This window comes from Temnothorax curvispinosus, unplaced genomic scaffold (assembly GCF_003070985.1).
Source record: "Temnothorax curvispinosus isolate PA1 unplaced genomic scaffold, ASM307098v1 QBEX01007563.1, whole genome shotgun sequence".
In the NCBI taxonomy this organism is placed as follows: domain Eukaryota; kingdom Metazoa; phylum Arthropoda; class Insecta; order Hymenoptera; family Formicidae; genus Temnothorax; species Temnothorax curvispinosus.
Genome location: NW_020217343.1, coordinates 1 through 14,152, shown reverse-complemented (window position 1 = coordinate 14,152; position 14,152 = coordinate 1). Strand labels below are relative to the sequence as shown.

General features: G+C 35.3%; 3 protein-coding genes across 4 annotated transcripts in view; 2 read left to right on the top strand and 1 right to left on the bottom strand.

The window, feature by feature from the left end:
• Positions 1-2,304, top strand: part of LOC112457178 (maternal protein tudor-like) — an 11,490-nt gene extending 9,186 nt beyond the window's left edge. The window contains 1 exon segment of the mRNA XM_025020099.1: positions 1-2,304. This exon segment is cut by the window's left edge and continues 9 nt beyond it. Coding sequence (XP_024875867.1) covers positions 1-1,417 — 1,417 coding nt within the window. The 3' untranslated portion in view covers positions 1,418-2,304.
• A 2,580-nt stretch (positions 2,305-4,884) lies between these two features.
• Positions 4,885-9,533, top strand: LOC112457177 (RNA helicase Mov10l1-like). Its single transcript, XM_025020097.1, has 7 exons — positions 4,885-4,976; positions 5,079-5,936; positions 6,029-6,911; positions 7,066-7,931; positions 8,115-8,684; positions 8,759-9,004; positions 9,097-9,533. The coding sequence occupies exons 2-7, from the start codon at positions 5,109-5,111 to the stop codon at positions 9,454-9,456; spliced, it is 3,753 nt and encodes a 1,250-aa protein (XP_024875865.1). The 5' UTR covers positions 4,885-4,976; positions 5,079-5,108; the 3' UTR covers positions 9,457-9,533.
• Positions 9,534-10,933: 1,400 nt separating this feature from the next.
• On the bottom strand, positions 10,934-14,146 carry LOC112457176 (eukaryotic translation initiation factor 3 subunit E-like). 2 transcript variants are annotated; one of them, XM_025020096.1, is made up of 8 exons: positions 14,039-14,146; positions 13,335-13,496; positions 13,110-13,232; positions 12,795-13,027; positions 12,596-12,713; positions 12,130-12,341; positions 11,760-12,023; positions 10,934-11,354 (listed from the first exon to the last, which is right to left on the bottom strand). In XM_025020096.1, the coding sequence occupies exons 1-7, from the start codon at positions 14,096-14,098 to the stop codon at positions 11,765-11,767; spliced, it is 1,167 nt and encodes a 388-aa protein (XP_024875864.1). In that variant the 5' UTR covers positions 14,099-14,146; the 3' UTR covers positions 10,934-11,354; positions 11,760-11,764. The 2 variants fall into 2 exon arrangements, with proteins under 2 accessions (XP_024875864.1, XP_024875863.1); XM_025020095.1 differs by having other exon boundaries at positions 11,786-12,023.
• Positions 14,147-14,152: the final 6 nt, after the last annotated feature.

Below are 14,152 nucleotides of genomic sequence, written 5' to 3'. Positions count from 1 at the left end.
TAAGTTCAAGGAACTCGCCGCTGAAGGAGCCACGATGTTCCAGTTTGCGACTCTCAACGAAAACGACCCGATGCTGGTTCGATTAAGTCTAAACGGGACGAATGTCATTGATCTTCTATCAGAATGCGAAAACGTTCCAAAAATGGAAGAAGTAACCGAAACGGAAGTTGAAAACACTGCTATTGATACGGAAAAACAGCAAGAAACAGTGCTTCACGAGAGTCAACCAATAAATGAAAAACAACAAGAAACAGTGCTTCACGAGAATCAACAAGTAAATGAGGATGAAGAAACTTCAAATTTGAGTAAGATAGCTCAACTGGATTGTGTTGACCAGATGGAGAAGCTTGAAATTAATGAAGCAGTGTTTAATGGAATTGGAAATTCTGATATAAATGAAGAATCCAAATCTAGCGAAGCCCAACAAATAAAAGAGAACATAGACGACTCTTGTGAAATTGTAGCTGAAATTTTAGCTGAATGTACTTCAAGAGCGAGAGAGAATATCAGCGCAACCGAAACGAATAAGGATGTCATAAATGAAACAATTTCTAGTGCAAGTACTTCGATTGACCCGTGTCTTAAAGCATCTTCGTCTATTATAACAGAACTTAGCGTTGATGAAATAATTGAGAATATGATAAGAGACGCCACTGACGATCTAGAAACGCAAAAAGTCGATGATGCAAATTCATCAAACGCAAATGAGACGCAACAGAATACTCAAACCGAAGGGAGTGAACAACGAGAACTACATTCTCAAATACAGTCTATAGATATAAGTCAATCTTCGGATGTACAGATTTTAGAAACGATAAATACAGAAACAGACATCGAGAAATCGATAAAAATTTTATCTATAACGACTAAGTTACAGCCTCAGGACGTGCAACTTGATGCTAGTCAGGACAAGGAGGAGGAAGTACGCGATAAGATGGAATCTGATGCAGACGAGTCTTCAAAATGCGAAATTTTAGAAATAGTATCGTCTTTGCCGAAAGAAATAAATCTCGAGCAGATTCAGAGGCAAAGTCCACCAACGTACGAGACCATTCCTGAAAGTACATATAATAATGGTTTGGAGACCCAATCTGAGAACACAGACATGAGCAACGATTCTTCCTCTGGATCAACTTGTCTGGCGAAATCGTCGCCCGTAATTAAGACTGACCCAGTTGAGCGATGTAGTCACTCAGAAAAACGATCGGAGGACAAGGATGTACTGGAACGTGTCTCTGAAGGCGAGTCATCTAATACGGAAACGAAACGTTCTGTGACACCAAAGACGTCACATTCGGAGAAAATTGTGGCGGCTGTCGTGAATCCCTATGTACAGTCAATCCTCGACAGCACAAACGAGAATGACGAGGTACTTAGTATCTCCGTAGAGGACAACATTCCTAAATACGCTAAATAATTTTATAACATAGCAAATAACGTATTGCAAATTTGTATGCACATACGCATTATATGTACGTATATATAAACTTGCAGTATAAGAATGCAAACTTATATAATGTAGTTTTTCCAAAGGATCATTTTTATTTACCGTTTTCATATTATGTTTACATAAATATACATATATTATATATATATATATATATATATATTTAAGAAAGAAAGGGTATAGCCGTACATATGATGTGTTGTACGATAATTGTTCAGTTTTTCTCTTTTCTATTTTACAAACGACACAAATATGCCGCATTTCTTATAAATTGGCTACATACTGTTGTTACAATATACACGTTACTAAAGATTAATTAATCATATTATTTACGTTGCTTTTAGATTTAATAACTCATATAATATGATTATATATTCTTAATGTTCTTCACATTTCTTTCGAATTATAATCTGATTAATTCGATATTTTTTCAATTTCTTGTTTTCAGTTTGAGATAATTTCCTTTTTTAGACTTGTAATTATATTATTAACTTTATTGTAATTATATTATTCATACATCTCTGCTTTTTGATATATCCCACCAATATAAGCAAGCTAAAATTTTACTTCTTTGACGTACGTATTTGATAATTATTACATAATCAAATGTTTGCAATTTTTAATACTATTTCTTAGAAGTAAAATAGTGCATCGATTATTTTTTTTGTCCCCAACAAATGCACGATTCTAAAAGCAATAACAAATATATCTACAAATTGTTACTTTTGCGATAAATTCGTATAATTACGACACAAAACGATAGTGTGATCGTGTGCAACGAAATTTCTTTATAAGCATTGTAAGAAAATAGTAAAATGATTATTTAAAACGTGGCGTAAGAGAAAGAAAAGCTGCTTTTTGTGTCGTTACTATGTTATATATATATATATATATATATATATATATATTTTTTTTTCATATTATAATTATATATATATATATGCATATATATATATATATATATATATATATATATATATATATATATAAAATCAAATGTGAATTGTGAACTCATTTCGCATCCTATGCCATATATTATGTAGTTCTCTCGTTTCTTCCTACAATTCTTTATTAACATGTATAACATTGCGATTATAATAGTTGACAGACAAAGCTGTATAAATTTGTATTTGTATTCTGCTAAAATATATTTTTCTAATAAACATTTCAAGATATTCTGCCGCGTTTTGTCTGCATTTAATTCGCAATTTATAAATACAAGTGAAATTTCATTATTCATATTTATTTTAATCCTTGTAAAACACTTTGTTACAGCGCTATAGTATACAGTGGATTTCTTCAGAGAGCCAGTACTTTTTATACATTATATATCGAACTGCTGATTGTCCTGTGTGACTTAAGAAGTGATCTTCAAATTCCTTTTTTTCATACGACTGCTGCGTTCTCTAGCTTTATTAATTTAGAAAATCATTAATTTCTTATTAATGATTTTCAATTTTATACATCAAAGATACTTTTTAATTACATGACTAAATATATCACTAATTAATTATATAAATAGTATCACCAATGATTATATATCAAAAATATCAATTACGTTTATATTACAAGAATAATTAACATATTTTCATTTTTTTTACTTTCATTAATATAAAGGCAACATAATACGTTATATTAAAAAAAAAAACTATAAAGACATAAAGCTCTTCGGTGGAAAAGACGACAAAAATTGAGATTATCAATTGGCCTCGCACTTTGAGTGCGTGAAGTATCACCCTTTCGTTTGGCGATCATTAGATTCCTTTTCGCAATCGCATTGTAATTATCCCGTCTCTCCTTAGCGAGGAATTCGCGCGCGAGCGCGATCTCGTCCTCCAGGTACCATCGTAGGGGACCCCGGCATCGTTTGCACCGTCCCAGATAAGCTCTGCCTTTGGCCTCGAGGATTCTGCGCTGAATGGGATACGGCGGCGGCCCGATGTCCTGTACGCGAAACTTCACCCCGGGCCCGCCGCTGCCTAGGAAGACATTCGTCAAGGATGACGCGAACGGCGGGTTTCGCATGTCGTAGCGTTTCTCAGGATCCTGATCCTTCTCCTCGCAGCAGAACCCGTACGGCTTCTGCGGCAGCCGCGAGCGTGGCAATTTCGCGAGGCTGCGTTTGCTTGGCACCTTCCTCATGTCATATATAACTTCTTAGTCGATCGTACGTCACGAATTTAAGGAACACTTTCCACTTCGAGGAATCATGTTAGCTGTAAATTGAAAATTACATGTCGCGCAATTACGAAATATTGTTTTAATCGATTCTTTCGATCAGTTGTCGTCGAAGCGAAACAATTGACAAATTTAATGGTAACAAGTATTCAATCGTACGTGTTGCGAGAAGGGTTCTTGAGATAATTTTTTGTTCTGTTCTCTCTCTCTCTCTCTCTCTCTCTGAAATTTTGTATTTAAAAAAAATTATTAAAGTATTAAATTATTAAAATAAATTTATTAAAATACTAATTTATTAAAAAGTACGTATTTATTTCTACCAATGTAGACTAACTTTAATCTCGGTTTAACTTATTTGTGTATCTTTTTCTAATTTCTAGAAAATTTTTTACACATAATGTGTTCATGATAATGTTCATTTCTACCAATATATAAATTAACTTTTTAATCTCGATTTAACTTACTCTTTATCTTTTTCTAGCTTTTAGAAAATTTTTTATTAATGTCTATTTCTACTAATGTAGATTTTAACCGTTAATCTCGGTTTAACTTTACGTATACGTCATATCTTTTTTTAATTTTCTAAGAAATTAAAGTTAATTAATCTACATTGGTAGAAATGGACCCAAGAAAATCTGTCAATTCAAATTTAAATATGTAACCGTGACATATATCATACATCGATATATGTATATGGCTGCATTCGGAGAGCGTGCTATTAGCGCTATTGTATCATTCTATCTTTATCGCTCATTAAATGTAAAACAAGGATAGAATAAGCAAATAGCGCTAATAGCGCGCTCCCCGAATGCAGCCTATATCATCGATCGACCAATGACGTGAGGACACATTACGGTAAGAGAAGCGTCTCTTATCGATGAGTTTCGGAACGCATTCCCGGGAGTGCGTCCCGGATAGTTCCCGCCGTTCCCGGTTCCCGGGCTGCTGGCTGCTGCTCGACGACGACAAATAGGTAGGGGACATAGGTGTGCATAGGTGTTCGGTGTTGTCAATCAATAGAGTGGCATGGAGTGCCATGAAGACGCATACGAATGATACGAACGTGACCGGTTATTTCAGGACGCGCATACTAAATTATGAATTCGTCCACCTTGTCGACGAGCACTCTAGGACACTCGACGGGACAGAGAACGCCAGAATCTCAAGACTCGGAGTTAACCTCCAGCGCGACTCAAACATCCAAGATCCTGAATCAGATGAAATCCGAGTTGCAGGAGCAGAAGCAACGTAAACGATTCCTCAAGGAACTACACGCAAAACGCGTACAATCCTTGCGAAAGGAACTGGATTATCTTAAGGCGACGGAGTGGCGATATCAGCCCATAGATCGGTAAATGTCATTCATGTTCCCCATCTCCGTTGACTGCTCGATATCCTGATATCGTTTAATATTAAAAGTAAGTTGCCTTAAATATTTCAACTTTTTTTTTAGATACTTAGATAGGAGCCAGAGAAATTGAAGATGCTGTCGTTAATCGTTAAAGGACTTCAATATGCTGCAAGCTACGTGCACTCGGATAATCAAACTGCAGAGGAAGACATAGATAAAGTCATATCTCGTATAGAGGATGCTAAGGAGACCAACGCGGATGAAACTGCCAACCAAGCGGAAGAACTGAATGAAGAAGGATGTTACTACAGGACGGGAACTGTCACTCAAGTCACCGAGAGTTACGTTCTCATAGATGATTGCTATATGTACGAAAAGATCGATAGCTCAACCGAGAATCTAAAAATAGCTGATAAAATTCAGTACTTGCTATATCTACGGGATCCAAAGGCGGAGCCGAAAGTACGTAAAATTATCTGCGTGATAGATGACGGCTGGGAAAACGCAAATGTCAAATCGGAGGAGAACGCCCACACTCAAGCGATACTGAGGAGTATAGTTGGCAAAGTGACAAAACGTGAAGGCCGAATCGCCATTGTCGAGCCAAACAATATTCGCATTGACTTGTGCAAAGTACGATCCGACTTCATTCCCGTAATTGGTGATTGGCTGACATTGGAATGCGTGGTCGAACTAAACAACAGCTCTACGGATTTGATTGGCGAAGTCTTGGAAGTCGATAGGATTAAATCGTTACGATCTAAGCTAGACTTTGGCGTGATATCAAAGTACAATCCAAACAGCGAAGTGGGAGTAATTGATGGGAATGTAATTTTTCATAAGCGCGTGTGTGATGTGGGTTACATTCCCTGCGTAGGTGACAAAGTATGCAGCGACAGCATAGAAAGCGATCAAGGACAGTACAACTGGAGATCGCTGACCGTAGTGCCATTAGTTCAGGCAAGAATTAAATAACATTTAGTTATTTTGCCAGTTTTGATACCAATATGTAATAAATTTCACAATATTTATGATTTATATTTTTGTTTTAGACTCCAAAGAAATCCGTTGAGTTACCAGCCGTAAACAGTGTTCCTTCCATATTAGATTCCGGCGACTTACTAAAAAACAAATATGGTATTATCATAGACGACGAATTAAAATTTAATTTGAACGTAGGAGAGGAGAGTACCTTGACAGTTTCGATACGAAATAACGGCAGTTATGCTCATTTGTTGCAAAGTGGCTCTTTTACGCCACAGAAGACCCCATCTCAGTTGTCACTAGTGTCACCGACAAATACAGATATCGGCATAGTAGTAAATCCTTCCGAAAGTGTTGGTTATACATTCAAATGCAAAGCGAAATTTGTCGGCACGTCCGAGGAGCTATTTACCTTCAATTTCAAAGACTTTAAGATAGCTAGAGTGTTTCACATAACTGTCGATGCAAAGAACATTTCACAAAAGACTGATTCTGCATCTATTATACAAAAGAAGGAAAATATTAATGTACCTGATTTGAATGAGTTAATTGAAGTTACATGTATTCCTGGGGTAAAACCAAGTAAAGCGCCTAAATTTATCAAAGTGAAAAGTGGCGTGTTCAGAATACCACGATACGTTTGGAACATAATGTGGGATAATATACAGAGTAAAGGAACACAGGCGGAATTAGAGATCGCTATTGGAGATCAGATACCTTGTCTCCTAAAACCGCTTTCTTTCGAGACGTATAAGGAACGTTTCCACAACTTGTTGTATCTAGAAGAGGTATCTGTAATACTTGCTTTGCAAAAATATAACATGGAAAATGTAGTCTTGCGACGATGCGGTGATTATCTTGCGCTAGAAGTGCCAGGATTATCAGAAAGACGGCCTTCTCTCCTTGTCGGTGATAGAGCTATAGTATCTTTTCAATGGGATAAATCTCAAGGTAAGATTTGTAAGGAAAAAGCTGAAAAACATGTTTTGATATTATGCATATGATTATTATATTACTGAAAGATAAAAATGTAGTTTTAAAACTAATTTTGGTACGTTGAGATGATAATTAAATAATTATTGATTTTTTATTTGCTTTGTAACAGGCGATCTAAAATATGAGGGCTTTATTCACAAAGTCAGAAGCATGGAGGTCTTTTTAAAATTTAACGAAAGGTTTCATCACGAATACAGTGGTGAGAGTTGTCGAGTGATATTTAAATGCTCGTATCCCACTATTCAACGTTCTCACAATGCTGTTAATTTAGCTCTCAACCGTCTTGGACCTGATTTTCTGTTTCCTACCAAAGTAGTGCAAAAAGAGCCACAGTTCCATTTAGAGGAAGAGCATGAGGCCGAAGAGAAACCCACTCACATGCAAGTTCATCACAGACATAAATCTGTATCTTCTAACAGTTCCAGTTCCTCTGTCACTTCGGTCAGCGATACAACCTCTAATAATACCAAAGTCTCTACAAGAATATCGGTAGCAAATAGACTTTTCAATTCTAAGCCTGCTGAATCGTCATTTGAACGTACAACGACGTCGGCTACAAGATCAGAAATAAATCAAAGTTTTAAAACGAATTTGGCAAGGAATGCCAACGGGAGTAAGACTAACGCTGCCATGGTTTCAAGGACGCCAAATGGACCGATCGCTCACACTAATGATAAACTACAACCATATATCACTCAAATAAAAAAACGGAAATTAAATTGGTTCAATAAAGAACTGAATTATTATCAAAAAGAAGCTGTGAGGAATATAATATTGGGATTAGCACGCCCGTTACCCTACGTTATATTTGGCCCGCCTGGAACAGGGAAGACAATGACTATGTGCGAGACGATCTTACAACTTTTGACCGTGATTCCGGAAAGCAGGCTTCTCATAGCAACACCGTCGAATAGCTCGGCAAACTTAATAGCGGAACGCTTGTTGGACAGTAATATCCTTAAGCCAGGCGATTTGGTATGTTTTACTCTTCTATAGATTCTTTCGTGATTCATGAACACTAACAACAATTTTATATAAATTAACTGTATATTCGTATATTCGGTAATAAATACAAATCATAAAAAAGTTAGGCCAAATCGTAAATTATTAAATAGTCCCAGTTTCACTGTATTTATTCATTATATGTACATGCCATAGGTTCGACTGATAGCTCATCATTACTTGGACAGTGACTCTATTCCCGAGAAACTGTTACCTTACTGTGCTACGGCAGAATTAGCTGCGGAAGGAACGTCCGATCGCTTCTATCAACACGAGAACGGAGTGAGAGTGAACTGTACCATGTCCGTACTGGGTCGCCATAGAATTACCATCGGCACCTGCACATCGTTAGGAATATTGTACAATATGGGCTTTTCTCGTGGTCATTTCTCGCACGTTCTAATCGACGAGGCGGGTCAAGCGACCGAGCCAGAGATTATGATTCCCTTGAATTACATTCATTCCGATCATGGTCAAGTGATACTCGCGGGCGACCCAATGCAACTTGGGCCTGTCGTGCAGAGCAAACTGTCGATGAATTTCGGATTCGGCGAATCATTCCTATCGAGACTTTTACATCAATTTCCTTACCAGAAAGACTTGGAAGGATATGAAACCGGCTATGACCCCAGACTTGTTACGAAACTTATAATGAACTATCGGAGTTTACCAGAGATATTGGATCTACCAAACTCAATGTTTTATGAATCGGAATTACAACCACAGGTATGTATAACTATTGTTATTATGCTAAGCTTGGAATTTTGTCTGACTACAATTTGTTTGTTTGCTATATTTAGATATCATCTGAGAACAGTGACGAAGCTAAACTATTGGAAACGCTGGAAACAGAACTGCCCAAGAGAGATGGATTGCCATCGGCCGTAATCTTCCATGGGGTCAATGGTGATAACTACCAAGATCCCGAGAGTCCAAGCTGGTACAATCCCGCAGAAGCGACGCAAGTGTATCTCTATTTGAGGAAGTTATATAAATCCGGGCTTAAGCCAAATGATATAGGAGTTATAACCCCTTATCTCAAACAGGTATATACGCCTATTTTAAATAAAATTCTACACTTTATACTAAAAGACAATTTCTTCCTTTCTTTTTTATGAAAAACATTTTTCTAAATTAGGTACAAAAAATCCGAGATATGCTGTTGGAGTTAGATCTTAATTTGCCAAAAATCAGCAGTGTAGAAGGATTTCAAGGACAAGAAAGGAAGGTAATCATTATTTCGACTGTCAGATCGTGCAAGAATCTAATTGAAGAAGATGTCAAGCACGCTCTAGGCTTTGTCGCTTCGCCCAGAAGACTCAACGTCGCGATCACTCGTGCTCGCGCTCTACTCATTATCTTGGGAAATCCGAGAGTACTCAGTTTGGATCCGTATTGGAGGAGCGTTCTGACATATTGTATCAATCATGGTGGATACACGGGATGCAATTTTTTACCTTCGTATATAACGGATTTCCAAAATATAAATGTCTCGTAATCGCATAAGTTGCAACTTGAATACTAACTTGTAACTTAAATAATATTGAGACATTTATAATTATAATTATTATATTATAACTATAATTGTATTTATAATATAATAAATAATTATATTTTATATTTAAACTAATATATAACATAACATTGAACAACAATTCCCCCTTGCACGTTTTACAACCGAGCTATCAACTTGTAACAAATAGAAACTATAGAATTCCTTTTTAGGCCCAGTTTTTCATTTTTTGATTAACTTGTAGCTTAGACTTAATCTAAATTTTAAAATAAAAATTGTGTTGTTTAATTCATGGTTAATTACTAAGCTAATAGTTTCTTAGTGCTAACTTTTACTATCAGAAAATTCAACTTCTAGGACTGCGTTTCGATATTCACTGCCAGTACTGAAAATCTATAGTTTAAGTCACGTATACTACAGATTTTTAGTACTGGCAGTGAATTGGAACGCAGCCTAGTTTTATCTTTACTAGAAGCTCATAACCTGTCTATAGTTATTTTATGCTGAGTAAATAGAGAATAGTAAATAGAAAAGTAAATAGAATTTAAGGTTTGTGCGTATTGTTAATCAACATGTATTTCGATAATTTTGATGTAAACGTTTTATAACAGTAATGAAGAATTTATGAAAAGACGTAAAATATTTCAGCGTAGATCGAATTATTGTAATGAATTAGATAATTTTGATTTCTTTTCTAAATTTTGACTATCAAAGGCGACAGTCGAAAGACAGAACATTGTATATAAATTAATATTAATATTTTTTTGCTAATCGCAATAGCTAGCTCGAACTGATTGATATTTCAAGATAAATCGACTTGTTAACATCATAATTCTCTACAGTAAAAGGATATCAATATCCTCGTTATCCATTACTTGCATTTTCGTGGTCAAATTTTTTTTCGTGCTCTCGTAGTAATGATCTTAGCTTATATGTAATACTATATGTAACAAATACTTTGTAATTATTTATGGTATTCGATTTATATTCTTTTATCTCGATTTCTGCTATTACGGTTTTTTTTTCCTTCAACCCTCGGAGTGTATACGTGGGTAAATTGTCTGTCTACATTGTAGTTGACGATTTTATTCATTTTGATAAACATCGTTTATTTAATATTCGGCAGACTTGCAAGTTTTACAGTTAGTTACGAGCCGATATCATTTTGGCTCAAACGTCGTAGACCCACGTATACAGACGGAGGATTAAAATCGAAACATTATTTTCAACATTATTCTTGATTTATTGTATTTATCTATAGTAAACGTTGCGTGAAGTTTAGGCATCTATATTACGTGAACTATAGTCTTTTTCTGATTTAATACCACCATCAGAAATTTTTTGATGGGTAAAGCAGGGTAAAGGTTTATTGAAGGTTGATTAACCAACAAGCAATAAAAGTTAATTTTCAAGTAAAAGTAACCTAATTAGATTTTACCTTCAAATGAAAACTAGGCCTAAATAAAATATCTAATTTCTTTTTTATTTTCCGAAACTTTTTGTTGACATAATATTTGACAGGATAGCCCAATAATGGTTTCTAGTCAAACTAAAAATGTGATTTATGGAGATACGGATAGTATAAACAATAAATAAATGTGATATGTTTTATAAAATGTTATTGGTCGCTTATTATTTGTTATAGTATTATTTGACAGTTACAAGATACTGACAGTACCAGCGAATAAAAATACATCTGGTTTCATGATGTAATGTCACGATGCAATTTCCATTATTTCTTTTAAAAGGTACATTGCGTCAAAAGCCTGTACTTTTACTGTTAATTATTACTGTTAATAATCGGAGGTGGAATATCTCTTTTGGGCATTACTTCTCCACGTTGTATCGAGTTGTCACATATCCAAATTCCACGAATGTTGATACTGAAATAAAAGTGAATTGTCTTTAAAATTTATATTCAAGAAAAGTACATTTTACAAAACGTCACGTTTTTATAACTATTACATGTAATGGCAAAACAATACGAAAAAAACTAAAACGCTTCAGTTGTAGCGCAATTGACAAAAACAATAAGTTAACAGATGGATAAATGTTAAAATATATTAAAACGTACAAAAATCGAATTTAATGTTAAATATAATTAGACGCAAATTGGACGAATTATTATTATTATTATTATTATACAGTGTGTACAGTTACTTGACATTAGCGTCTATATAATATGCATAACTTTACTTTTACTTTTCTGATGTCTACTGCCATGTGTTATGCATTAAGTAAATCAAATGTGATATTATACGCGCAATATAATTGTGAATGATACTGACCTCTGTTAGTTCCACACTATACTTACTGGGTCTTGATTTTTCGCTTTTAATTTTCTCTCAATTAGATTCTCTAGTGCCTCGCTTCGCACACTCAGAGTCTCAATCTTCTCAACCAATTGTTGATATGGGGACGCTGGCTGTCCTCCCATTACTACGTGTCCCAACTTACTGTCGATTTTAGCGTCCAAACGTGCATTACGGATTAAGTTCACAATCCAGCATTCCGCAACATCCGCCTTCATATTCAGTTTCTCCGCAAGCATCCTATAAATAATGCAAAAATAATGTAAGAGTAACTGACAAACACCGAGCATAAATGATTAATTAACCTTTTTTTACAATCATGAAAATTATTGTAAAAATTACGCACTGGATACTAATGCATTGATGAATTCTGCAGAACGTTTCGAAAATCATCAATCGTGCATTCTCTACAAATTCATTCAGCAGAGCGATTAAAAAGAAGTCATTGAAGACGACAGTCTGGCACTCTTGCAATTTTTGCCGAGCTCCATCAAAGTCAAAATTAACATACAAATGTTCCAGAAACTCTGTGATGGGATCTCGATAAGTATAAGATTCCTACACATAAAAATTTTTAAAAATGACACGTATAGAATTTCATTTCATTAATATACGGCATAAAAAATCACACAATTTCTTTTTCTTGACAAATTTAAACTATTATTTTCTTAGTAAAACTTCATGAATACATATATTCGCCCTCTTTAAGATTCTCTACTTAGATTGGATTAATATTTGTCACTGTTACTGTCAATCAAGAAACCTCGTACGAATTTTTATGCCTTTCAAAGCGACGTTTTTTAAAATTCGACCTGTTGTATCACTTTCACGAGATCCTTCAGAATAGACCGCCTAGAACGATTGACGATAACTGCCGCAGCCAAATAACGAAGTATATGCGGGCACATAGTTTGAATAGCATTTAAATAACTGTAAAAATATATACACATTATAATTTCTCTAATTTTCGTAAATACCATTAAATATACTTTCTTAAGGAATCGTACGTACTGTGGCCGGTAGAGGAACATCTCAATAATGAGATCTCTTCCCTTCACATGATTAAAGAACACAAATAGACTCCAATGAATGAGCCATGTGCGTTGCTGTAATACTTGCAGCGAATTACCGATAACATTACTGTCGATATACTCTCGCAACTTGTTCACGTCCTCCAGTGCCGTTTCCCAATTTTGTACAAGAATCTCTGATGCCAATTTTCCCCATAAGACATTTAAATAGTTCTGGAAATTAGATATAAATGTTAGATAATTTTATAAAACATATTGTACTTGATTTTCATAATTTATTAAAAATTGGCAGAACCTTATCGGTAGGGGACATAATCAGCATATAGAAGTACAAATATGACGTCGAAACGGAATAATTGCCACACTCGTAGCGATACTTAGCCAGCTTCACAAAGCTATCCATCATCTCTACCCTAAACTGTAAAGACAAAACCAATAAAAAAATGTGTACACTCATAATGTCTTAGAATACCAGGTCAAATATTCCATTATCTAATGTAGTAATAACAATACCACTTACATCTGATTCTTGAGTGAGGTAATTATTAAGTGCTTTGGAGTCGCGCATGTTCTCCATCTTCTTCATAATTTCCTCGTTGTTCATAAGAGCCAGCACTACCGAGACATTGTTCTGGAGTACGCCAAGCTCTTGCAACACATCGGCACGTCTGGATTTTATCTCCTGCAACCAGTAATATCGCTATCATTAATTTATTGTGTAAAATGCACAATCTGGATCTATTGGCTAGTATTCATAGTCTGTTCTTATTTCAAGACTGTCTTAAGTAATGTCTTGAGATGCTAATATGGCTCTGATCTTATAGATATATATATATATACATATATAATCTAACTATGATAGGTTCCATTTGTACTTTGTTTGTCCTTGTTTAACATTTGCTAAACAAGGATGAAATGATTCTATGAAGAGCGTGTAAGCGCTAAATAGAATTGTGAGCTTAAACCTACCCTTAGAATACTGGCTTGTAAGGAAGCATGCAGTAAGACATAAGCAGTAAGCTATTGACTAATGGATTTTTACAGGAATAATCGACTGTGGTCAATAACTTACTGTTTATGTCTTACGGTTATTGTAGACGAGCCATAAGACGATCTTAAATATAAGTACCGACTATGAATACCGTTCTATGATGTGAACTAAATCTATAACATTCGTCTCGCAATCACGCAACAGTGGCATACACGTTACGTAGAGAAACGTACCTCCGGTACTTCCACATTGGGATACAGCTGCTTTCTAATGTCGATGGTGTAGTCGATCATGTTCGTTTTGCTGAGGATATCGAGTTTCGCGTGCAGCAGCTCGTCCTCATCATA

Bases quoted from the DNA above. Each gene is read 5' to 3' on its own strand.
- LOC112457176 (XM_025020095.1), bottom strand. From the start codon at position 14,098: ATGATCGACTACACCATCGACATTAGAAAGCAGCTGTATCCCAATGTG. The intron at 13,028-13,109 runs GTTCTGCCAATT...TCTAATTTCCAG, and splicing joins TTATGTCCCCTACCGATAAG to AACTATTTAAATGTCTTATG. The intron at 12,024-12,129 runs GTGCGTAATTTT...CATTATTTATAG, and splicing joins CATCAATGCATTAGTATCCA to GATGCTTGCGGAGAAACTGA.
- LOC112457177 (XM_025020097.1), top strand. From the start codon at position 5,109: ATGCTGTCGTTAATCGTTAAAGGACTTCAATATGCTGCAAGCTACGTG. The intron at 6,912-7,065 runs GTAAGATTTGTA...GCTTTGTAACAG, and splicing joins TCAATGGGATAAATCTCAAG to GCGATCTAAAATATGAGGGC. The intron at 9,005-9,096 runs GTATATACGCCT...TTTCTAAATTAG, and splicing joins TAACCCCTTATCTCAAACAG to GTACAAAAAATCCGAGATAT.